This window comes from Equus quagga, chromosome 3, assembly GCF_021613505.1.
Source record: "Equus quagga isolate Etosha38 chromosome 3, UCLA_HA_Equagga_1.0, whole genome shotgun sequence".
Lineage (NCBI taxonomy): Eukaryota > Metazoa > Chordata > Mammalia > Perissodactyla > Equidae > Equus > Equus quagga.
The window spans coordinates 154950801-154975655 of NC_060269.1; the positions used below are offsets into that span (position 1 = coordinate 154950801).

Genomic DNA, 24855 nt, shown 5'->3' on the forward strand with positions numbered 1-24855 from the left:
CCCCAGTGCTCGCCCCGCTGGGACTCCGACCCCTCGGACCCGCAGCCCCTCCCGGACCCCGGCCTCTCGGACCCCCGGCCCCTGATCCCGGGACCCTCGGACCCCAGCCCCTCGGACCCACAGCTCCTACAGCCTCCAGCCCTTGACCCTCGGACCCTCGGCATCCCACTCCTCCAGGACTCCGGACCCGCGGGTCTCGGCCGCGCGCTGGGTCACCTCCCTGTTCCTCGTGTCCCCGTTACACACTTCGGGACACACGGGAGAAACTGCCGACAGCTGGCTCGGAGACAAGGGACAGGATGCCTGTCTCCTGGGCACGGTAACGTCCTGCCCTGCTGGCCGGAGGACTGCAGGGCCTGTCACCTCGAGCTACCTCCCCGCGCCCCGCGAGGCGGCGGGCCCTTCGCTCCCGGGTCCCCTCCCTCCGGGGTCCCCTGCGTTCCGGGTCCCCTGCCTCCGGGGTCCCCTGCCTCCCAGCGCGGGGTGATGCTGGGCCGCTTGGGCGGGGAGGGGAGGGGGCTGAGGTGGGCCTGGCCCGAGGTTCTGCTGGAGGAGCAGGCAGGGCGAGCGCTCCTCCACCGCTGGGCTTTATTCAGGCCGTCTTATTGGCGCTTAGTTTTATCATAGGCTTTGTGCTGGTATTTGAGTTTATCACCCAGTCTTTAAAAACGTATAAAATTATAACGTTTGGCTCGTGGCGGGGGCGGGAGGAGGGGGGAGGCGCCTGCGTTTCCATGGGTGGCTGGACAGGCCCGACTGTGCAGCTAGGGGCCTGCCTGTCCAGGCAGGTAGACGTGGGTGGGGGGCCTGCCCCGACCAGGAGGGGGAGGTGGGCGGCAGCTGGGCCTGGGACAGCCACCCACATGGTTGAACTCAGCAAACTCTGTGCTCCGCTCCTTCTCTGAGCCAGGCTGCTTCCACCTTAATAATCAAGAGGTTTGGACCCAGGTCTGTTTGTTTCAAGGCACCTGTTTGTCCCTGTTGTGTTTTGAAAGAATGAGGACCTGCATGGGTGCTCTGGGCAGCACTGGGGACTGGCCCATACCACCGGTGGGGCCCTGAGCCCGGGCTGTGGGGGGGCAGGCCGGGTTGGGGACACCCTGAGTGGATGTTGCTTTGCTCCCAGCTCGACCCCGCCGCGGTGTGTGCCCCTTGGCAGTGCACTTCAAGCTCTGCCCAGCTGTCGGTGGCCATCTTGCTCATTTTGCACTTCCCTGTCAACTTCCAGCGCGTGGGCCTCCTTCTGGGAGGGGCTGTTCCGGGGTGCGGCTGGGGAGGGGCCGTGTGGTCTGTCTGTCCTCCGCGGCCTGGGTGGGTGAGGGCCCTCAGCTTCCTCTTCCCGCTTCTCCCTCTGCGCGGTGCCCTGGAGCCTGCAGAGTCGCCTCGGCGGGAGGAGCTGCAGCCACACCTGAGCCAGTGGGTTGGCGGCTAGAGCTTTCTCTGGCTGGGTTCCCAGCCCGGCCCTCTGCCCGCCTGCTGAGAAACGAGGGCACCGCCTCCGGCATGCCCAGGAGGAGAGCCTTTCACTGGTGGCGCGTTGGAGAAGCCGGAACCTGGCTAAGGCCAGACCGCCTAGTGATCATCTCCTCCCTGATTGGTTAGGGCGTGGAGAAGTGGAGCGGGATGGGTTATCTTCCGTGTATCCTCAACCAAGGAGTCACAGAGGTGGACCGCTCACCCCGCTCCTGCTTTCCAGGGCAGCTGGAAAGTCAGGTTGTAGTTGGGGGCCCAGAGCAGGGGCAGTGGCCGTTGGCGTGCGGAACCCTTCCTCCCATCCTCAGGACCTCCGTTCTCTTCAAGAGTAGCAGATTCATTTGTGTAGAACGTACAGAGGAGCCCTCAGCAGAAAGCTGGGCCCAGCAGTGGAGGCATTTAGGGCGCCTGCAGCAGGTGCAGACCCGCCAAGGGGGTCAGTGCAGCCCCTCCACTCATGTGGGTCAGCACCCCCGGGCTCCTTGGAGGAGGGACCACAGCCGGCCAGAGCACAGACTTGCGCCTGTCTCCCGGGGAATCCCAGCCCAGCCCTTATCCATGCGTGGTCTCGGGCTCCTCGTGTGACCTCTCTGTGTGTGTCTGTGAAGTGAGGATGGCAGCGTGAAGCGATGTGGGATCACAGGAGTGAGCATTTGCCAAGTGTTGAGGGCACGGTCGGAGACATAGGGCAGGGGACAGGGCCAGGGGCATAGCTACGGCTGGGGACAGGAGCAGGCAGGGAGAGAACCAGGGACAGGGACAAGGTCGGGGGACAGAGCTGGGGACAAGAACAGAGCAGGGGCAGGGAGGGACCAGGGCTAGGGGTAGGGGCAGTGCCTCCACTCGGAGCTGCTGTGTGTGCTCACCGTCGTCCTCGCTGTCCCTGGATGTCGGCCTGGCAGTGCGTGCGGTCTGGGGCTTGCCTTCCGTCTGCCCTAGAATGTGGGCTTTGTTGACCTGGGCCACATGGGTCCTGCTGGACTTTGTCATGGGGGAGTCTCCCTGTCCCCGGCTTTGGCCTGTTGTCCCTCCTTCCAGCTCCTGTGGTGCCTGCGCCTTCCCCTGGCTCGGGGCGCCTGCCCTGGGGCTGCACTTCCTGCAGGGACGATGCATTCTGTGCCCTCAGCTCTCCCGGCTCCTTCTCCATCAGATTTCATCGCCGTCTTTGTGTGCTTTGGTTGGGGCATCTCTGTGAGGTCTTGTGATGGACATGCACCTGGGGCTGCGTCGGTCCCCACCGTGTGCAGGTGTGGCCCTGTTCTGCCCACCTGCTCTCCCAGCCCTTCCGCTGGGGTTTGTGCTGTTTCGGCCTGCTCAGCCCTAACGGGTGGCTCTCCTCTTCTCTCCAATTCCAAGAAACAGGCTTGGGGCTGGGATGCTGGATGCGGGCCGCTCAACCTGCCTCGCTCCTGGCTGCTTTGAGCTATCCTTTCCGGCCTCTTCTGTTCAGCCTGAGGACACACGGGGAGGCAGGGGCTGGTCCCGCCTGCCCCACTGAGGTCCTGGTGAGGGTCCCATGGCAGGGCCAGTTCTGGGAGGGGGAGCACCCCTGTGTGCATTTGTACGTGAGGTTTCGCTATCTGGTGAGTTGTCACATAGTAGGAGGTTCATAAATGTTTGCCAGAGGGACCTGGGCTGAGATGAGAACCTCTCTGCAGTAGAAGGACCCTCAGTCTCCAGAGGGTGTCTGGCCTCGGCTCCCCCCAGCCTGGTGGCAGCCAGCGCTTGGCGAGGGATTCCTTTGGGCCACAGAGCGCTGGGCCGTGATGGGGCTTTTCTCTGCCCTTGGAGCCTCCTGTATCAGTGCCCTCAGGGCGTTGCCCAGTCTGAGCAGCTGGGAGCAGGCTTGTCCGTGCCGCAGAGCCTGCGGCTGGCAGCACGTTTGTTGCCAGGAACTTCTCCTGGCAGATCCCCTGCCTGCCCATGGCTTCTGGGCGTGGAGGGCCTGGCCAAAGGTGTTTGCTTTGTGACGCTTTTCATCCTGTGCCTACTCTCCTTCTAGAAGGCTCACAGTTTCACTTTGCTGGTGGCACGAAAGAGGACCCAATCCAGGCCATGTCCTGGTCCTCACTCTGTAGGGAGACCTGGCTCATAGCCCAGGGTGGCTGTGTCTGGCCCAGCCCTGCTGTTTGCACAGGTTGGGTGCGATGCACGCCACACGTCCCCCCACTCCAGACAAGACTTCACACCCTGCGTCACGGACATCTCCCGAAGCTCGGCTGCAGACCAGCCCACGGGCTGCGTACTGGTGTGGGGCCCTCGCATGTCTGTCCAGGGGTCTCCTGAGGAAATGCATGTGTTCCTACGGAGCCAGAGATCTCATGGGTTGTCGTCACACCGGATGCCAGATGCAGGCTTTTAGTGCAGTTGGGTCGTTAACATGAGTGTCACCCTCAGGGAGGTGGTCCCTCATGTCCCCGTCAGCGCTGGAGCCTGGCTGCAGCCCGGGGCCAGGGTGGCTGCATGGTGCCAGGGCGGGAGCTCTGCTCGGCCTTGGAGGAGAGTGCCAACCTGGTGGGACTAGAAGCTAGGATGGCTCCAAAGAAATTCCTGTGGGTGCAGCTGGTGGGATGGGTCAGGGATTGGGCCACAGCCCAAAGGGGGCCCTTTCTGGACCCTCCCCAGCTGTGGCCGAGGCCTATCCGGAGGTGGGCTTGCTGCCTGTGGCTCCCCCGTCCGGCCTTCCGTAGCAGTGGCTGCGTCCCCAGTGGGCTGGCCGTGAACTCTGAGGTCTTGTGAGTCTGAGACTTCTGTGTCCTGCAGCGAGGCCAGGCCTTGGAGACGGAGTCCCCACATGGGGTCTCCCGGCAGCAGCTGTAAAACGTCTCAGGTCGAAGGACAGGGAGGTGACGCTCCCTGAATCACCAGTTGCTGAGCATGAACCAGCGTTTTCTCGATGAGGATGAAGTTCTCATTTCTAGGGTTCCAAAGTGTAAAGCTAGCAGGATACGTGTACCACACGTGTACATACGTGACAACACGTGGTCTAGGTGAACACGCATGGGGAAACGTCTTGGTGACAAGTCCGTGTCTTTTGTGGCAGTCTCTACTCAGCATCTGCCGTGGGGGGGCCTTCCTGCATTGCAGAGAATTGAGGACAGCGCAGCACGTGCGAGGCTGGCCCTGGCTGGTCAGTCCTGCTGGAGGTTTTATATGGCCCGTGTCCCCTGCCCCACATTGCCCGAGGGCGCACCCTGGCCGCCTTTGCACACACAGTTCCTGCCAGACAGTATGTGGCTCTGCTCTCAGGGTGTGTTGGGCACTTTTCCCAGCCAGACCATGCCCTAGGCAGCGTGGCCCGGCCCGGTCCTCAGGGCCTCCAGGTGGGACAGCCAGAGTGATGCCTCACTGCCCCCCAGAGAAGGCTGCTGGGTTACTGACAGAGCAGCACACCGGGAGGGAGCCAGGTGAGGGTCAGCCGGGGTGAGGGTCAGCCAGCCACGCGGCCGCAGGGAGCCGGGGTGAGGGTCAGCCTGGGTGAGGGTCAGCCAGCGACATGGCCGGAGGGAGCCGGGGTGAGGGTCAGCCAGCGACGCGGCCGGAGGGAGCCGGGGTGAGGGTCAGCCAGCGACGTGGCGGGAGGGAGCCGGGGTGAGGGTCAGCCAGTGACACAGCCGGAGGGAGCCGGGGTGAGGGTCAGCCTGGGTGAGGGTCAGCCAGCGACATGGCCGGAGAGAGCCGGGGTGAGGGTCAGCCTGGGTGAGGGTCAGCCAGCGACGCGGCCGGAGGGAACTGGGGTGAGGGTCAGCCGGCGTGAGGGTCAGCCAGTGACGCAGCGGGAGGTGGCTTTCAGGAGGGTGTGACCCATGGCGCTAAGCTGAAGAGCGAGAAGAAGCCGGCCACGTGCACCTGTTCTGGCTGAGCGTCCAGCTTCACGGAGGAAGACGGACAGGTGGGCAGGGCCGGGGCCTCCAGCTGTGCTAAGGAGCTTGCGTTTCCTACTGAGGAAGGCATGCGCAGAGGGTCTTAGTGGAGTAACAGGCTCTGGTTTTTGTTTCTAAAGCCTCTGGCTGCAGTGGGGAGGAGCCTGGGGATGAAGTGGCTGTGGTGTCCCGGCCGGAGGCCATGGAGGAGTGAGGGGAGCACCTAGGATCAGGGAGACTGGCTGGTGGACTGGGCGTGGGGTGAGAGAGCCTGTGTGTCTGTGTCTGAGTTTGGGACCTGAGCAGTTGGAGCATAGGCCCGTCACTGAGGCTGGAGAGGAAGCAGGGCCCATTCCGGGGGGCGAGTTCTGGGTGCATTGAGTTTAGATACTCATCAGAGCTGCAAGGGGAGGCATGGGCCGGCCGGGGACGCTGATCCTGTGTCCAGGGCACAGTGTCGCCTGAGCAGGGCTCTCAGGACCCCTGGCACTTCCTGCAGACACTGGTGCCGGGGCACTGGTGTGATTGGTCTGGGGGCTCGGCACCTCGGGTGACCCCAGAATGTGCCAGCTGTAAACCCTGGTCCCTCCTGAGAGTCACAGTGGGGAGCCGTGGCAAGGACCGGGCAGGGCAGGAGTGGCTGCCAGGCGGGACGACTGAGGAGTCAGCTGCGTGGAGGTGGCCAAAATGAGTGCGCTCTAGACACCAGAGTGAGGCCACTCCCCGGTCGTCCAGCGGTAGAGTAGTTTTAGACTCACAGGAAGATTAGAGAGATGGTACAGAGAGTGTCCAGTGCCCTGCACGCAGCCCCCGTTGTTGGCGTCCTTTGTTGGTGTGTCCATGTGTCGCGGCTGAATCCCAACCATCACGCGCTGCCCCATTGCCGCTTGGTGCTGCATCGTGAGCGCGCAGCAAGCACGTACCATCTCTCCCTGCAGCAGTGCTGCGGACGGTCGGGGGCTGCCTGCGTGATGTTCATCGCATGCCTTTCTGCTGGGCCCGAGCTGGGGCAGCGGCTGGCAGGGGCATCTGCTCTGGGTGAGTGGGCCCTGCCGCCACCCTGCTCCCAGCATCTGCCCAGCAGCGCGGGGTGTCCAGGGCCCCCACCCCACTGGCTCTTGGCACAGACTTCCCCTCACCTGCCATGCTGGTCACTGCGTTTTCCACCGCCTTGCCGTGTTGCTGGGACGTGGTATGTGCACGTGGTCATAAGGCATGGTGCGGGCGCCTTGCATTCCCCACAGTGGGCAGCCAGCCCCCACAGCCACCACCTCCCACAGCATCTCGTCATATGTGAGTCGGGGCGTAAAGCAGGCGTGCGTGTCAGAGTTCACTCGCTCCCCACATGCTGGCAGGGCGCCCTCGGAAGCCCCCGTCCTGGCAGAGCTGGATTGTAACCAGGGCTCTCCAACTAAAGCGCACACGCGTCCGTCCCCAGGTGGAACACCGGAGTAGGGCAGGTGGCCAAGGAGGCCCAGGGGGCGGGGAGCGGGGGCAAAGGGCAAGGCTGGGTGGGGGCGAGGCCTGCAGAGGCCAGAGGAAGAGAAGGGAGCCTGGGAGTGTCGAGTATGGGGAGGTGCTGGGGCACGGGCAGCCCTGGCAGCCCTGCCCGTGGGGGACCAGCTGTGGGGAGAGTGCGATGGGTGAGGGCAGGAGCTCGGGTTTGTGAACTGGAGGGAGGGCTGCAGGGCAGGGCCACGTCCTGGCTGCACGGGCCTGTCCTGCATGCTCAGAGCACTGGGTCTGGGGCTGACCAGGGGAGGGCCTTGAGGTACCTGAGAGCCTGGGGCCAGCCCAATGTGAATATGAGACCTGTCTGAGCTCCCTGGCCGGCCCCTGCTGCCTAGGGGACCAAGTCATTGCCCTGGCAGGTGTTTCTGGGCACCAGCTGCCCACTCGCCAGGATGGACCCCTCACCAGGGTCACTGAGGGGGCTGGGGCCGTCCCTATAGTGTCTTGTCCCTAGAATTTGTTTGCAAGGCACTGGCCCTATGTCCAACCTGCCCACCCTCCCAGACCTGGGGCACTTTCTGGGAAGGGGGCAGGGTGGGCATATCTGGAGTCTGGGGGGCTTCTGGCCAAGACCCCATCCTAGCCATGATCCAGCCGCAGGCCCACCGTGGCTCAGCTGGGCCGCAGGGCAGTCGGGGCTGGGCGTTGCTGAGGCTCCAGGTGGGCGCAGACCCTGCTGGCTCCTGCCATTCATGGGCCAGTGGCTCTCGGGAGACTTCTGTTGGTCACTGCGAGGGAGAGGGTGCCAGGCGGTGTAGGCGCCGGGAGCACATGGCGGGGTAGCCGTGGATGGACCCCGGCAGGGCAGGGGGAACAGGGTGGAGGTGGAGGGGGGGGCACGAGCCTCAGTGCTCACGGGCAGCAGTGCACCCATGGTGAATGGGTAGGAGATGACCCACCCGGGGTCCATGCCCGCTGGCCACAGGCCTTGCTCCTTCGGCCATCCCTTCATCCCCTTGTTGAATGTGCGGCTGTGCCCTGTAGGGCAGAAGCCCCAGAGGCCCTGGCCTGGGGCCACATCTTGTAGGAGCTGTGCAGGGGTGTCTGGGGCAGGGGTGGCCATAGGAGGCACCACAGGTACCGGTGGGCCTGGTGGCCGTGTGGTCCCTGGGGCAGATCGCTGGCTTTGCTCTCGCGGCTCGCCCGTCACTCAGGAGCCGCCTGTCTGTGGCCCGGCCTCCTCGGCTGGTGTGGTCTTGTCCAGTCTTTTACCTCGTTTTCTCTGCCCCCTCCTGTGTCTAGGTGGCTCTTGTGTTGTTGTTTGAGCGATGAAGTCACTTGTAGGGGCTTCGGTTGGGTTTATTTCGAGAAACAGGGTGGAGGTTGGTGTTTCCACCCCTTGAGCGCCCCCTAGCACTAGGGATGGTTGAATTCCCACGTCACAGCCGCTGCTGGGCTTGGCCCACCTCCCCTGACCACTCAGACGTCGTCATCCTGTCCACATGGCACCGAGGCCTGTGGGGTGCTGACCGGGGAGGGTGAGACCCAGACACAACAGGCTGGAGGCGCCTCTGGTCTGCACACTGGGCCCAGGGGTCTCTCAGCCCATCAGGCCTGGGACCTGCCCTGGCCCCGGGCCGCAGCAGATGCAGGCTGGCCTTCGAGCCCTGCGTCCGCCGGCCGCTACCCTGGCGGGCACCTAGCCCACAGTAGGGAACACACTCCCATTCCTTTCAGGCCCCTCCTGGGTTTGGCACTGGCAAAGCGAAGCTTCCTTTTCAAATCCTCCTCTTAGAGACTCGTGGCCATGCTGGCTGCCTTCCTGCTCCCCTGCCACCACCCGTCCCCGAGTTGCCTTGGGCTGCACTTGGCTGGCCCGGCTGTGGCTTCTCCAGAGGGGCTGGCTCTGTGTACTTGAGCCGAATCAGCAGAGGACTCGGGCCTGCATGCGGTCTGGGTAGAAAGCAGGTCTGCTGTTGGGGCAGGAGCAGAGATCAGGCAGACCCCAGAACACTGAGGGTGAGCGGGCTCCCGAGGGGCCACTGGTCAGCGTGTTTGGGGGGCTTCGAGTCAGCAGGGCCATCCGACCTCAGCCCAGGCATGCAGCTCAGGACAGCAGGGCTCCCGCTGGTCCACCCGCGGTGTGTAAAGTGGCCGGTTCTGTGAACGTCGGCCCCGTCCATGGGGTCCTGGGAAGGCCGTGGGGCCAGGCCTCGCTTGGCTCCAGACCTGGTTCTTGCGGCCGGGGGTCAGGCGAGGGTGAGTGCTGTGCACGTTCTGTAGGCTGCAGCCTGTCCCTGGTTATGGGGGTCAGGCTGCCTGGTACCCTGTGGCTGGCAGTGGGTAGGGGGTGGCAGCATCTGACCTCCACTCCACAGACCTTCCCTTCCCCGTGGAACCCCTGCTCCAGCCCGCAGCGCTCCTGCACTCACTGCGCGCGTCTGTGGCATGCCTGGGCCTGGTCAGCAGGATGTCCAGCTGCACGTTGGGTCAGCCCCTGTGCTGTGTCCTCGCACCGAGAGCGGGGCCCAGGTTCTTGGGGGGTCAGGACACGCTCCCTGAGGGCTGGGCGGTTCGTGCTCACTCCCAGCCTCCAAAACCTCCTTGTCCCGAGTCTGTGACCGGTGCCTGACCTGTGTATTCCCTCAGCGCCCCGTCAGGCACTGGCCACTGTCCCCGGTTATCCTGACCTCAGGAAGAGCTGCGCAGCATTTTTGGGAGACCCACGCCTGGATTGAGTGCCTCCCTGGGAGGCTGCCTGTGGGGTGGGCAGGGACCGGTGTGGAGGATGACTGTATGCACAAGCCTGGGGACAGCCCCAGCCCTGGGGCCCCGGGTGGCATGCAGGAAAGTGGCTGTGTCAGGGCCTGCATCCCACGGCCCCTTCCCCTGGCGGCCTTGTTGGAAGTCCACTCTCCCTGCCCAGTCACAGAGGCCCAGGAAGCTATTGGCAACATGAGATAGAAGCTTCCAGAACTGGTCGCAGACCCACTCCCAGTGCCCCCCTCTTCCCACGCCCGGTGCCCCCAGCCTCCTGATTTGTAGGCACCCATGGCATCTGGGTGGGGCCAGTGCTCTGCGGGGGCTCCTGAGTGTGTGGAGGTGACTGTGGGGCTGGACCTTGAGGGTAAGCCTCTCTGTGTCTGCATCCTGGCTGCGTCCCCTCGTGCGCCCCCATGCCGTGGCAGGGCCCTGGCCCAGGTAGGTCCCCACTGGCAGCCACGGACTCGGGTCGAGGAGGCAGTGAGAAGTTTTGCCCTCCTGGAGCTTCTGGAATTTGAGTTCCAGTCGACCCTCAGTGGTGTTTTAACGTGTCTCTTGTGTTTAATTTTTAGTCAGACTTTGACCCCGGCGCAGGCTTCAGTGGTCGCCGTGGATCAGGAGCATAAAAGCTTTGGTTCGAGACAATTAAAGACGTGGGATGAGGATCCAGTGACAGGACGCGGTTCTGCCTGGGGATTCTGAAGATAAAACGCTTTGAAAAGTCGAATTCATGGTCCTGGAAGCCGAGCCCATATTAAGAAATGTCAGGTTGGTTGGGGCTCCTGGAGCGTGAGGTCGCCAAAGCCGGCCCCCAGCACGGCAGAGGAGGCTGCAGCTGACGGTGGCGGTCATGCTGGCTGTTCCATCCAGGGTGGCCCGTGCCTTAGAAAGGGGAGCGTGTGGGGCTAAGACACCCACGTGCTCCGCAGGAGCCTTTCTCTGCTCTCTGGGGAAGCAGCCTGGGCCCGTGGCCAGCGGCAGAGTCGGGTGCAGGCCTCCGTCGGGCCTCACGTGGCACTTGCTGCTGTGGCTGGTTTCTGTCGAGAAGTGTCCCAAAGGAGGTGGGTGTCAGCCAGGCCCACGTGCGGCAGAGCGAGGGCAGGTCCTGGGCCTGGATGGAGGCCTCAAGTCCCAGCCGCCACCCAGCTGGGGAGCAGCCAGGTGTTGGGTTTGCTTTGATCGCTCTGCCAGCGAACGCAGTGCTGGGTTAGGACCTTGCTGCTGAGATCGAGGCCTGATTGGGCCCTGGCTGCGTGGTGGGAGGCCTGGCGCCTCCCTGGGCGACGGGGGTCGTCAGTCGGTCGGTAGGGCCGTGGCACTGCCTTGGGGCAGCCCTGCGGATGCTGTTTTCTCTGCTCCTCACCCAGTCACAGTGTGCTCTCCCTCGGGAGGTCCCAGCCGGGGTGCAGCCAGGCCTTCCCAGCGCCCAGCTGTCTTCCCCGAGGCGGGCAGTGGCGTCAGGTCCAGCCTCGGTGGCAGATGCAGCCTGTGCCCTGCAGCCTGCCGTACAGCCCAAGTACACGAGGACTGTGAGAGCTTGGCCCACGTGGGTCGTCAGGCTTGATGTTCGTTAGACATCAAAGCTGAGGAATGCTGAAAGTAGGCATTTATCAGTTCACTTAAAAAAATAGCGACAATAGCCTCTCACCTGCTGGAGTCAGCGATCTTCTCAAAGTAGAAGTTCCTGCTCTCCAAGCACAGCTGGAGAGGTGAGGGCACTGTCTGTGCGGCCGTCTGCTGACTGGTGTGACAGCGCACGGTGCCCGTGTGCCGCACCATGGTCAGGGGGGTCGGCCTGGAACCATGCCGCCTGCTCACGCGCTTGCCTGAGAGCCAGGGGAGGCAAACCAAGAAGTGGCCCTGGCCTTGCAAGGCCCACGCTGAGAACCGCTGGCCTGGGGCAGGTCTTCGCCGTCCACATGGGCGAGGCTGAGTGGCACACCTGCAGGAGCAGCGGCTGCTGATGGGCACCTTCCAGGTCCTTGTCCCGTGCCCCGTATGTTGCCCTGTGCTGGCTGGGCATTCACAGCGCTGTGTGGTCGGCTGCCTGGCAGGTCTTGCGTGGCCAGGGAGGCAGCGGCAGTGCCTGTCTTGAGTGTCACCCTTTAGCCCTCATCTCCTCCTCGGCCCAGGAGGAGGAGTGGCTGCCCCGCTCGTGGAACGAGTCTGCTTTGGTGGTTTGCGTCGTCGTGTTTGGGGAAGGGGGGTGGGGTCTGGCCTGGCTGTGTCCAGTGCTAGAACTCCTCCGCCTCCACACAGCTTCTCACCCTTTCAGTCTGCAAACAGGAATGGCGCCAGGCACGTCGTGTTGCAGTCGGGGTTTCTGGGCAGCCACCCTGCAGCCTGGGACAGAAGTGACACCCCAGGGCGTGTTCCCAAAGCCCGTTATGTTAGGGTCTGCATGTCCAGTGTCACGTGGGGAAGACCCTGCTGCTGGGGTGGGGCACAGGGACCCCTGCCCTCCCTGCTTTGCAGGACTGCCCGTGTCTTCACGCAGCTTTGTGGCCTGCACCCTGTAGGGGTGGTGATGGCCACCGCCAGTCTGCGTCTATGCAGCGCCAGTGAGCTTAGTGAGCACCAGTTTGTTTTTCCCGCTGATGTTTAACATACTTTTAACAAAGATCCAGGTGACTGGACACGCAGTATAGAGAGTCGCGGGGGTGGCTGTGTTGGCCCCAGACGGCAGGCGGCAGCTGGAGCGAGGTCTTAGCCGGGGCCGAGCTGCTGCGGGATGCTGAGCATCTGCCCTGTCGTTGCAGGCGTCCGACCTCCGATCATGAATGGGCCCATGCACCCCCGGCCCCTGGTGGCGCTGCTCGATGGCCGGGACTGTACGGTCGAGATGCCCATCCTGAAGGACGTGGCCACGGTGGCCTTCTGTGATGCGCAGTCCACACAGGAGATCCACGAGAAGGTAACACCGGGCAGAGGTGCCAGGCAGTGGGAGGGCAGGTGGGCCGGGGGCACAGGCAAGCAGGTCCCTCAGGCCGTGCCTGAGCGGGTGATGACCCCAAGGCACCCTCCTCAGTGGCTCCCACTCCCCCAAGACAAGAGCGCTTCTGTCATCGTCACCCGGCCCTGTCAGATGGTGGAGACAGGATTTTCTCTTGAGTCATCTCCACTATAGCCAGTTTTTTCCCAGGAAGTGAGTCCTGAGGGCATGGAGATCCTCCTGGGCCCCGGTCAGCACGGAGAGCCTCAGCATGCATCCAGGATGCCCCCGGGGCTGCCATTCCAGTGATTTGCAGCTTTGGGGCAACTTCCATGATTTGCGTCCTCAGCTCCCTGGATCCCCGTGATGTGAAATGCAATCTGTTTCTGTTTGTAGTCACTGCCAAGTAAGCACTTCCACTGAGACAGCAGAAGAAGCTGGACGGAGGTTTAAAAAACTTAAAAGCAGCCAAGAACTAAGATGATCAGGAGAGGCCCGGATTGGCGGGGATGGGCAGGCCCTGCCGTTTTGGACCTGGGCTGAGAGGTTGAGGCGGCTTTGGCAGCCTCGTGGGCCTGCCAAGGATGGGACCCTGTGGGACGACCCTGCTCTGGGTTGAGACCCTGGAGAAAGGATGAACTGGAACCAAACGCACCCTCACATAAGCTGCCATCCAGCCCCATAACATCTGCATCAAGGCTTGAACTTGGATCCCAGGCGACCCGCACCGCATGCCCGGCGCCTCACGGAAACGGCGGACAGTCCTGGGAGGAAGGCACCACCAGCCTAGGGCTCCAGTCATTTCTCCAAATCATTTCTAGTACAGCATCCATCACACGGTCACAGACCACTGGGCAGTAGAGGACACGAGAGCCGTGAGCAAAACCAGCAGAAACCGACCACAGGGCTGACCCGGAGCCAGGTGGACGGCATGGCCAGAGCGAAGAACGGAGCTTGCGCCTCGGGCCAGGAGCTGATCGCTGTGGAAAGCGAGGCGGCAGATGTGGGGGAAGAGTCTAGAAGATCCAGAGCTGGGAAATAGCCAAGCTGGGATGAGGCCTCGCCTGCAGGGCCTGCAGCAGGTCAGGGTCAGCAGGCGGGAAGGGGCTGGGCGCCAGGAGACAGGAGAGGGCACCGGGGGCACATTCGCAGCTTCTCGCCGCAGCGTGGATGAGGGTGATGGGCCAGAGGCACAGTGCAAGGAGGCCACGGCTGACGGTTCTCCAGAGCCGACAGGAGACAGCAGTCGATGGTGGGAAGGCCAGGCAAGTCGCGGAACGCACAGCGGGACAGCCCCTTCGGAAGACGCCAGGGGCTTCTCATAAAGCTGAGCACACGCTGGTGACGTGCCCTCACGGTCATGCTTCTGGTGCTTGTTCCAGAGAAACGAAGCACACGTCTGTACAAAAACCTGCATGGATGTGCCCGGCAGCTGTGTTCCCAACAGCTGGAACCAGAAAGCTTGGGTGGCCTTGCGCCAGCCTGCGTCTGCCAGGGGGCTGTCAGCAGTGACAGCACAGGAGCCATGGAGGCAGCGACACACCGGATGGGGCTCTGGGGCGAGAAAAGCAGGTTCTCAGGGTCCACGCTGTGTGGTTCTGTCCCTTCTCCCATGACGGGACAGTGGTGGTGAGGACGGACGGGTCCAGCGTCCTGGTGGGGGAAGCGCGTGACTGTAGAGCCAACACAAGGGTGCTTCTTTACGCTGAGGGCAGTCTGTCCTGCGTCCTGCTGTGGTGGCCGCTGCTCGAGTCGGCGTGATGAGATTACATAGACCTGCACACCTGCCCACGTGCAGGGAGAGACGGCAGAACTGACGAAGGGGCACAAACGACCTGTCACATGCGGGGTGCTCTGCACGCGATGCCTCGGTACCATTCTGGCAGCTTGTTCTGAATCTTAACCTATTTCAAACTAAAAAAGATATTTTTAAAGAAAACATATATGGAATGGAAAAGAGACATACGGATAGAAATTTCTAAAAGTTATAACTAATATTAAAACAAGTTTTGTCAATAAATTTGAAAGCCAAGACAAAACATGTTTTTTTCTAAAATTGTAATTTACCTCAAGAAGTTAATATAAAACCCAAATTAGCAAGTTAACAGACAATGGGGGCAGGCGCAGGGGTAGGGCCCTCACGTGATGGCAGACTCTGTCCCCACCACAGACAGACAGACAGACGGATTCCGCCCTCCACAGTCAAGGCCTGGTATGGGGTTATGTCTGCTAGAGAACAGATAAGTGCACAGAGAAGCTGTTCCAGGGACGGACTTGTGTTTTGGCTGGAAGAGCGTGCTAGGACCTGTGTCACAGTGTCCTCAGAGGTCGGAACTCACCTCTGGTTGTGCAATGAGCAGCAGCAGCGAGAAGGGGATCGTCAGAGAACTAGGCCTTGGAAATTAAACACGTGAGTGGAAAACCGACATTTTAATAGGACGCTTGGAAAATATGGGTAGGGGAAGCCCAGAAGAAAGATGGAAGTGATAAGGAAAAAGGAGAGGCGCACAGACCCCCAGGAGCTCTGCATCCAGCACGCCTGTGCAGACGTAGCCCTCTGGGGTCCTGTTTCCCAGTGGACTCGAGTCCTGAATAAGCACTTCCTTTCCCAAGCTTTGCTGCCAGGTGTGGCCAAGTGACTAAGTCCAGCCAGGGAAAGGTAAGCGGGCTTGTGTGCATGGTGCCTTCCCTCTTTCTCCTGGCTGGAAACCAGATGTGATGGCTGCAGCCTGGGCGCCACCTGGACCGTGAGGAGAAGCCATGTGCTGGGAAGGGTGGAGCAAGAAGACAGGAGCCCAGGCCTCTGGTGGCTGTGGAGCTGACACAGGACCCCTGGACCCCCGTCTGCAGGCAGCGTGGGAGGGAAATAACAGCTTGGCTCATGGGTCACTGTTGATCAGGCTTTCTGCCTCCTCATAGCCAGTTGAACATTATCTGAGTGTTGTAGCAGGAGAGATTGTGATGTCATCACCACAACATGATGAAGGAAACTTCCAGAGCCACGTGGAGACTCCAGCTCTCCTGCCACCAACACAGGACGAGTGTCAGTGGGGCGCCATTCAAGTTTGGACTTCACCAATCCCGGGGGTGAGGTCTTACCTGCAGAGATAGGAATCTGCCCAGCCCTACACTGGGCAAATTAAAGCATCTGCGGAGAATGCGTTTCACCCAGGCCTGTGCCTCAGAGCAAACTGCTGGTCGAGTGTCAGGGAGACCTGTTTCTCAGCCACATCATGGTGATCCCACTAAGGACGGGCACATGTGATGGGCAGCTGTGGGAAGGAAGACCCAGGAACCACGAAATGGCGCTTCCGTCGAGGGGGCCGGGGTGGCGTCGGGTGGTGCTGTCCTCCCCATGGGAAGCCAGCCAGCCTGGAGCAGGTGCCGGGAGTCCCCAAGGGGCCTTTCTGGGAAAGCGGGATCCCATCGAGGTGCAAGGATGAGGGAGTAACTTGGGGATGTGCTTAAGGAAGGGTTGCAAGTGTACACAGAAAGCACCTTGAGGCCCTCGTGGGGGACCTGGCGGGAGTGGAGCGCCCTGTCCCGGGAGGTAGGTGCTGGGGCAGAGTAAGAAATGAAATAGAAATCTCGGAAAAACACAGAAATGGGTTTTGCAGTAAGTGGGGGGCAGCAGAGGGCAGGAGGGACCCCAAAACAGCCCTGCCCCAGGCCTGAGGACGGCAAGTGGCTCTCAGTCTGTGCACCTTGGGGACACAGGATGGCCCTGGCTCCTGCACACGTGGTCGTCAAAGTGTTGGCAGCACATGTGGAGGGGATGCGTCTGCTGCCCTGGATGGAGCGGAACAAAGGGTCAGTTCTGCAGAAGACAGGGCTCGGGAGGAAGTCGTTGGGCAAAGGCCGCCAGAAACAATCGAAAAAGCGGCAAGTGTGAAGACCTGTGGGGGGGTCTGCGGCGTCACAGCCCCCCTGGAAGAAGACAGATGCCAGCAGGACGCCGGCGAGGCGGGTGTTTGGGTGAAAACCGAGGAGGCAGGCGCCGGCCCCCTCATGCCCACGGCACCAGATACAGCCAGGGCTCGCGGGGTCCACATTGCCACTGCCGGTCTCGATGGCGCTTTGGCACTTCTGCGGAAACCTGCAGCTGCAGTTTTCAGCCCAGCATCGCACTCCGGCCTGCATGCGCCTGTTTGTTGTAGAGAAACATCCAGAACGATCTACACGTGTGTTGGTGCATGGTGTGTCACCGCTGTGCCTCTCTGAGCAGCAGTTCCATAGAGTAGGCCATGCCTGTGCGTGTGGACCTGGAAAGATGAGTACGGTGTGAAGAAGACTGAGGGCTCGTGAGCCGGCACAGCGTGTGTGTGACTGTGTGAAGGGAGCGTGGCAGGCCCACCCCCGCCCCAGGATGGAGGGTGTTCGAGGCCAGGGCCGGTACCCAGCAGTGTGCATATTCCTGACCAGCCAAACCCTGGCTTTTCTTTGGGGTGGTGCCTGGCGAGTACCCCTCAGGCCCTGCTGCCACCAGGAGCACCCAGGGGCCTGTGCTCAGCCTTCTGAGTCAAGAAGGGACTCATGCGAACCCCATGCTGGAGTTGAGGAGTCTGAGTTAAGTCACTAGCCTGACCACATAGCTAGTGGAGGGTGACGTGACGTGAGTGGACGTCTGCTAGGATGGCTTTTGGGAGGCTGCTGGTTCCCAATCTGAGGGCACAGACTTGGCCTGGGGCTTCCTCCCTGGGAGGTTGCTGTGATGGCCCCAGTGTCGCAGCCACTTGGTCACCATGAAAGGGAATATGAAGAACCTGCCATGGGAGTGGATGCAGCAGCTGCAGTGGCCTTGGCCTGTGGACTTTGGACAGAGCCCCTGCTGCGGTGGGCTTTCATCCTGCAGCTGAGCACAGGCCTCCCTGGTGTGGGGTGGGGGGTAATGCTCATCCTGTTCTGAGAACACTGCACCTAGTACTGTGTGATTAAAAATATGCTCAGTAGGAAAAGAACTAGGACATGAAAAAAATAGTTTACCAAGAGACATATGTGGGCAAGTCACACTGAGAAATGCAAATTAAAGCTAAAATAATGGATTCCAGTTTGCATCCATTACATGGAGCATTTTAAACTCTGGAGTGCCCGGTGATGGCCGGTGAGTCATCCTCTGGGCACAGCAGGCAGCAGCACCCAGAGCCTTAAAGTGGGTTCCCTGTTTCTAACAACTTGTCTCAAGGAAGTAAGACAAATACACAGATTGTTATTGCAGTACAGCCAGTATTGGCAGCAACCCGAACGTCCCAGCAGTAGGCAAGTTCAGACAAATTATGGACCCTCCATGTTGGTACTCCACATGGGACACCCGCAAATCAAGACTGAAGAGTGTGACCTGCCCTTGTTAAATGCTCAGGATAGAATGCAAGCTGCCATGTGACACACCTGCCCGTGCTGCGAGGGTCTGTCTGTCCGGGGACTCAGGCTCTCCTCCGGAGCTTCCCCCTCCACAGTTTATCTGTCCCCAAGTCCAGGGCTACTCATCTTGACACTTGCTCAGGTGCATCCATCTCTCCATTTCTGGTGCATGGCTGTGCCTGCCCACAGTGAGCACTGACAAATGTCTACATGCACCTTGCCCTGTGGCCCCCTGCCTCACCTGCCATGGGGGTCCCACTCACCAGCTCTTGTGGCCATCCTGTCTCCAGTCCATGCAGCACAGGGCAGCCAGAGGGGTCTTCCAGGGGTCCCACCGCCGAGCCCTGTCCCTCCCCTCTGCCCCATGGTCCTGGCCACCTCCAATGCTGGGGGGTCTCCACTTCCTGTCCACCGTCCCCACATGCTCCTGGTTAACCCCCTCCTTCCCATGGGTTCTGGCTGCTACTCTGCCATCACATGGCTCCTTGCCCGTCCACACCAGGTCCAGTCGGCACCAGAGGTCTGTGTCCACATGTGGCTTTGACATCTTTCCAGGAGGCCAGGGACAGCCATCAGGACGTGGGCAGTGTCAAAACGCAAATTCCCCTGTTATTTTATCCGCAGAATGAGTTTATTCGGGAATAGCAAAAAGAATTGCAGTTCAGGACGTGCGTGCTCTGGTGAACCACAGGCAAATCCAGGGAACAAAGGAGGGAGCTGCTTTTATAGAGAAACGGGGCAGGGGGGGGGGGGGGGGGGGGGGGGGGGGGCTCTTCTAAAGGAAGGTCCGCTGGGGGAGAGGAACAGTTCAGGGCGGCCATGGCTTCTCATTGGCTGAGCTGCGGCGTTTCCCGTTGGCTGCGCTGTTGCCTGGCAGGGAGAGAAGTCTTCCTCCCGCAGTGAAGGGGCCTCGCTTCCGGTTTGGCGTAACTGACCAGTGGGATGGGCGGGCCCCCCGCAGGCCTTCCACGTCCATTCCGGTCGGGGTTTCTGCTCTCTTCACAGCAGTGCCCGTGCCTCACCCAGGCTCCTCAGCAGCTCTCTGCCTCCAGGAGCGCGGATTCCTGGGCTCTTCCGGGCACGGGCCCGGGCAGCACCCGACCTTCCCTTCCCCTTGGAAGAGTCCAGGCCACCCCGGCCTGGCCCCACCTGTGTGGTCCCTCGGGGCTGCCCTGCCGTCCTCGGAGGGAAGTGTCCGTGTCCGGGGCAGCTCTCTGTCCACACCCGGACGCTCGCTCTCCTCCGCTCCCCGCAGGGTCGGAGTCTGGGCTCCCGAGGCGTAGGCTTCTCCCTCTGGCAGCCTGTGCACGGCCAGTCCTCGCGGCGCGCCTCCCGGGGACCCGGGGCCAGTACAGGAGGAGCCGACTGCAGGAGAGGGTGCAGGACACAGCAGCCGCTGCGTGCCCCTGAATTTGAGGGGCCCACTGCTGTGTCCCCCGACCACGACACGTCGTGGATCACACGTGCGTCTGGAGCCCCGCGGCCCCCTGCTCTTGGGCCCAGAAACTGGACGCTGTGGGTCCTCGGCCCGCGTCTGGCCGTTGCCAGTGTCCCTCGCGACTCCCATAGCCTGGCGTGGGCGGGGCGCTCACGGCCGAAGCAGGCCCCGCCCGCCTCCACCTGCGCGGAGTTCTCGCGGAGCCCCGCGGGTGGTGGTAGCGGCGCTGGCGTCCCTGTCACCCAAACTCAGGAGACGCGGCCCCCGGTGCCCGCGTGGGCTCCGCGTGGAGCCGCCGCACAGGCCTGCCGACGTGCAGGGCTGTGCCGGCCGCAGCTGCCCCGCGTGCCCGGAGCCCCCCCGAGCGTGTTGGGGACCGGCCCACGGCCACGCTTCCGAGAGGCGCAGAGACGCCTCCTGACGCCCCGGGGGCCGCGGGTGGCGAGGCCGCCCGAGCGCGCGTGGGGCGCGTGCACCAACCCGCCAGCCCGGCCCCGCGGCTGGGGGCGTCGGCGTATCCACCCGGCCTCTGCGTGTGAGACCGAGGGCGGCCGCCTCTTCCCGGGTTTTCCTCGTTGTCGTGGACTCAGCCTGCGTCTCTGCAGGGCGTTTATTCGCGGCACCGCGTGGCGCTGCTCCTGTCCTGGCAGCAGTTTGTCACCCCGCTGGCAGGGTCTGGGGTTTTGGACGCGCCGCGTCTGCGTCTGATGCCTGCCGGGGAGGTAAGCCCGCCACGCCCCGCGTGTTCTCCGCGTCGCTCCCGCGGGCTGACTGTGCGCTCCCTCCTGCGTGGGCGCCGTGACGCGAGGGAGGGACTCTTGGCTTCCTGGACAAGTCTGAGCGGAGAGTGAGCAGGGTCGCCTCCGGTCACCTGAGAGTCACGAGCGGGCGTTGGGCGGCTTCCGCCCGGAGAAGGCCTGCGGCGCAGCACCGGGAGGTTGGGAAGCTGCGGGAACCTGGGCGGGCGCGGACTCGGGGGAAGCGTCCGCGGGGCCGCTCCGGGCTGCGGGCTGGTTCTTGGGCCGCTGGCGTCCAGGAGCTGCAGGCCGAGCGCTCATGCTGTGCGCCGCCTTCCCCCAGGTGCTGAACGAGGCCGTGGGCGCGCTCATGTACCACACCATCACGCTGACGAGGGAGGACCTGGAGAAGTTCAAAGCCCTCCGAATAATCGTGCGGATCGGCAGCGGCTTTGACAACATCGACATCAAGTCGGCGGGGGACTTAGGTAGGGCGCCCCAATGCTCCCCTGTGCGGTCCCGGCCGCCCTTCCGGCGTGAGCTCATCAGCTTTGCCGTGTCTGCCTGTTCAGCCTCACACCTGGGCCATCCTGCCGGGCGTCTGGTTTGGTGGAAGGTGACTTGTGCTGGGCGCTGGTGGGCCCGGCGCCCCATCAGGGCAGGAGCAGGTCCAGGTGGCCTTCCTGAGAAAGCCTTGCTGGGCTGTCCCCTCTGTCCTGCGGCTTCTGCAGCTGGGCAGGCAGCCCGCACGTCCCTGTAGGGTTTCACGTGTCCCAGCCCCAAGACACAGTGGGAAAGGCAGTTTATACTGACTTAGGACACACGCAACTGTGATTCACACCCCTACTGAGACCTAACAAGGAGCACTGGCCCGCACCCCACTGGCCACAGCCTCCTGCGTTCTGCTCTCTCCTCTCCCTTTCTTGCCTCGGCTGGGCGGGGTGCTCAGGCCCAGCAGGGCCCTTCTCTTCTAGGACGAAGCTTCAGGAACCACAGACTCATGGGAGCTGCTGTTGGACATCACACATCCTGGGGTCCACTCTGATGTGCAAGCCTTGCGTGCCCACCGCCACCCCACTGTCGCTGTTCCTAGGGGCTGTGCGGGCTGGGAGGACGGAGGCCACCCCAAAGCCAGGCCCCAATTGGCCTGGGGAGCTGTGGAAGGCAGGAGGGGCTGTACCTGTGTAGGTGTCAGTGGCTGTGGGGCTGGCTCCGAGTTCCAGCCTGGCTGTGACCCCTTCCCAGAAGGTCGTGTGGCAGGTGGTCCATGCGGGGCAGAACTGGTGTTGGCCTCTGCCTGGGCAGCCTCTCCTGTCCCCCACCCCATCCACCTGCTGGACCCACAGGTGGCTTTTCCACAGGGCACGGAGCATGTAACGTGCCTTTGTCTCATAGCCTCTGGTGGCTCAGGGACGTGTCCTTGGGCCTTTCACAGGTGAAGTGTCAGGATGGGCTCTGGTGACCGTCACACGTGTCTTGTGTCCCCAGGCATCGCTGTCTGCAACGTGCCGGCGGCGTCCGTGGAGGAGACTGCAGACTCCACCATGTGCCACATCCTCAACCTCTACCGAAGAACCACCTGGCTGCACCAGGCACTGCGAGAGGGCACCCGAGTGCAGAGCGTCGAGCAGATCCGCGAAGTGGCTTCCGGAGCCGCGAGGATCCGTGGGGAGACCTTGGGCATCATTGGGCTAGGTGTGTTAGCTGCTGCCCTCACCCTCTTGCGGGCTTGGCACACGATGAAGCCAGGGCTTGGCTGTGCTGCCAGGTGGTGCCCCAACACGGGGACAGCCTGGGTGGAGGGGGCTCTGCCCCAGGAACACCAGGTGTGGGCCACACACATGCAGATGTTAAACGGGTGTCCACAGGGTCACGCACACACTCACACAGCTGTGCACGCTCAGCCTGACTTCTTCCCCCTGGTGACGGCAGAGTGGACGTGGCCTTCAGACCAGCAGCCGCCTGCTGGCCCCGAGCCCTGCCGAGTGGAGCGAGGTCGTTCACTCCCTCTGCTGTGCGTTCATTATTCATTCATTCACTTGCTGACTGCAGGTGGCTGTCCTGGGCCAGGCATCCTGGGTCCCACACGCAGCAGGGAGCAGGCCTGAGACGGCCCCAGGCCCACGCTGGGCTCACAGCAGAACTGTGTGTGTGTGATCCCGGGAGTCCAGACGTGTTGAGAGAGACGGTGAGGGTGGGGTGGCATGGGGGGGGCAGCGGGGGGGGGGGGGGTAGGAGGGAGCTTGGAAGTTTCAGGAAGTGGGGCAAGGGGCTGAGTGTGGAGGGAGGGGCCTGCGGGGGGGCCGGGCTCCTTCTCTTAGGGCCATTCTACCTTCCAGCCTTTTCTCTCTTGGCGGCCGTCTCCATGTCAGAACACAGGCTCCCCAAGAACGGCCTGCCCCGTCCCCAAGCACGCCCCAGCATGGTCACAGCTTCTTGCTGGGGCCCTTGGCATGCTGCTTCCTGGACTTTACTTTCTCCAGGCAGCCTGATCCCCCGCTGATCTCCCCACCCTTGCCCCGCTGGCTCTACAGCAAAGGCTCCACCTGTGTGGCGTTGGGGAAATTGGAGGGATGTTTGGGGTCATCTCCGTGACGGAAGTTGCTGCATTGGTGTGAGAGGTCAGGCTCGTGGACACCCACAGGACACAGGGTTGTCTCTCATCTGACATAACTCACTGTCCCGCTGGACGTGCACACACACCAGGGCTGCTCGGAGCCCCGCAGCCCTGTGAGCATCTCCCCACCCCCGCCCAGCACCCGGTCCGGCCTGCCTCCCTCTTCTTGCCGGTCTGAGGGCAGAGACAGCACCTTTTGCCTCAGGGCCTGGCCCACACAGTTTGTTGAAGGATGGGGAGGCAGCTGGGAGCCAGGTTTGGCCACGTGGGTTTTGGGGCCACATAATCCTCTTCACGCTACGTGGGTCAGGAGGTTCAGTGGGGTGGTTTAAATGTGCTTCTGACCAGGAAGCCTGGGTGGCCCTGGAGCCTGCCTCCTGACCAGCGCCAGGCAACAGCTCTGGGGACTGCTGCTCCTGGTCTGCCCTGGCCCAAGCCCCCTGCCTTTTCGGGCCTCTTTAAGTGGGTGCTCCCTGCATCTGGGGATGTGGCTGTGGTCACTGCCATTTGAGAGCTCCAAGGCTGAGCAGCATGAGGCGGCCCTCACTGACTTGCTCACGATGCTGTGGGCCAGCATTTTAGGTGGGTTGGTGGGACCGTTCTGCTTTGGCCTCACCTGGGGTTCCTCGTAGCCACAGTGGGTGCCTGGGGCCTCGCGGCCCTGCTCCTTGACATTTGTCTCCCAGATGGCCAGCTCAGGCTTCCCCACGTGGGGTCTCGGGCGCCCAAGGCATTCCCAGCCTCTGCTTTCATTGTTAACGTCCCACCACCCAGAGCAAGCCCAGGGGGCTCTGGGAGCGGGGGCACCCTGATGTGTTGGTGGTCTGCAGGGTGGCCAGCCGCAGCACACACCCCTGAGACCTTGGGGCTGAGGCCACGTCTGGCTGCCTCACATGAGTCCGAGGGTCAACTGCGTCCCCAGGTCCTGGCCCGCCGTAGTTCTCTCTCTTCTGTCTCCACCACCCTGCGGCCCCACTGTGGCCAGGTCAGAGCTCCCTCCTGGGGTCCCGGAGTGAGGCCTCTGAGCCCCTCTGGCCTTCTTTGGGAGCAGAGGAGAGTGGGTTCCATTCTCCAGGGCACAGGGCTCCTCTGACACCGCAGCCCCCACCACACTACACTGTACCCCACCCTGTGTCCAGAGCTACTGTCTGCTACCCGGCTCCCTCCCGTCCTGCCCCTGCTCTCTGAAGCCTGTGCCTTGTGCATCTGGGAGCGGAAGCCTTGGGGCCAGAGAGGGCCCCGCTCCCCCACTGAGGGGCGTGTGTCCCATGGTGTCGCCACCAGGCCCCTGGCCGTGGTGACACTGTCTCCGTCCCGCCCACCAGGTCGCGTGGGGCAGGCGGTGGCCCTGCGGGCCAAGGCATTCGGCTTCAACGTGCTCTTCTACGACCCCTACCTGTCGGACGGCACGGAGCGGGCGCTGGGGCTGCAGCGGGTCAGCACCCTGCAGGACCTGCTCTTCCACAGTGACTGCGTGACCCTGCACTGCGGCCTCAATGAGCACAACCACCACCTCATCAACGACTTCACCGTCAAGCAGGTGGGCTGCCCCCCTCCAAGGCCAGAGTCGGCACAGGGTCTCGAGCGAGGGCGAAGGTCACGGCTAGGCCAGCAGGGTCTGTCCTGCTCTGGCCGCGCAGGGTGTGCATGGGTGGGTGGTAGGTGGACCTCTCCAGCTGCTCGTGCCAGCACCCCCGTGCAGCTCGCCAAGGTACCGAGTTGCCTGGGGCAATTTCCCTCTCCCACCCCTGCGGGCTGAGCGACCAGTGCGACTTGGGACCCGTGCACACGCACGGCTGTCAATTGTTCCCTGGGTTCTACGAGGCTCCTTTGGCTGAGGGCCCACGGTGAAGGCAAACCACTGACCTTCCAGTGCCAGTTTCATCAGGTCCTGTCGTCCCCACAGATGGGGCGGACCCAGCAGCGTGGGGGTCTCGGGTCTGGCTGATGTGGCCACCTGCGCTCCCACTTCAGCGCTGGGCCATCAGCTGAGGTTTAAATCCGCAGCTGGAGGAGTTTGTGCCGTGGTGTCAGCCTGCGACCGGCACGGCACGAGCTCAGGCCGTGTGTCCCGAGCTGCCCCGGGTCCAGCAGGAGCTTCCCGCCAACTCCAGGCCTCGCACAGGGCTGTGTGTGTGCTGAACCTGTGCGTGTTTATATGTGTGCACAGGGGCATGTGCGTCGGTGTGGGCAAGTTTGTGTACCTGTGTGGGCACAGCTTC

General features: G+C 62.8%; 1 protein-coding gene across 2 annotated transcripts in view; it reads left to right on the plus strand.

Moving 5' to 3' along the window:
- The first annotated feature begins 12 nt into the window (after positions 1-12).
- CTBP1 (C-terminal binding protein 1) overlaps positions 13-24855 on the plus strand; it is a 28618-nt gene continuing 3775 nt past the window's right edge. Inside the window, exons 1-6 of one of the 2 annotated variants that reach the window (XM_046656276.1) lie at positions 13-319; positions 10124-10319; positions 12311-12465; positions 20360-20504; positions 21505-21711; positions 23959-24173. In XM_046656276.1, coding sequence (XP_046512232.1) covers positions 10313-10319; positions 12311-12465; positions 20360-20504; positions 21505-21711; positions 23959-24173 — 729 coding nt within the window. In that variant the 5' untranslated portion in view covers positions 13-319; positions 10124-10312. The remainder of the gene's footprint in view (positions 320-10123; positions 10320-12310; positions 12466-20359; positions 20505-21504; positions 21712-23958; positions 24174-24855) is intronic. The other variant, XM_046656275.1, reaches the window with a different exon arrangement.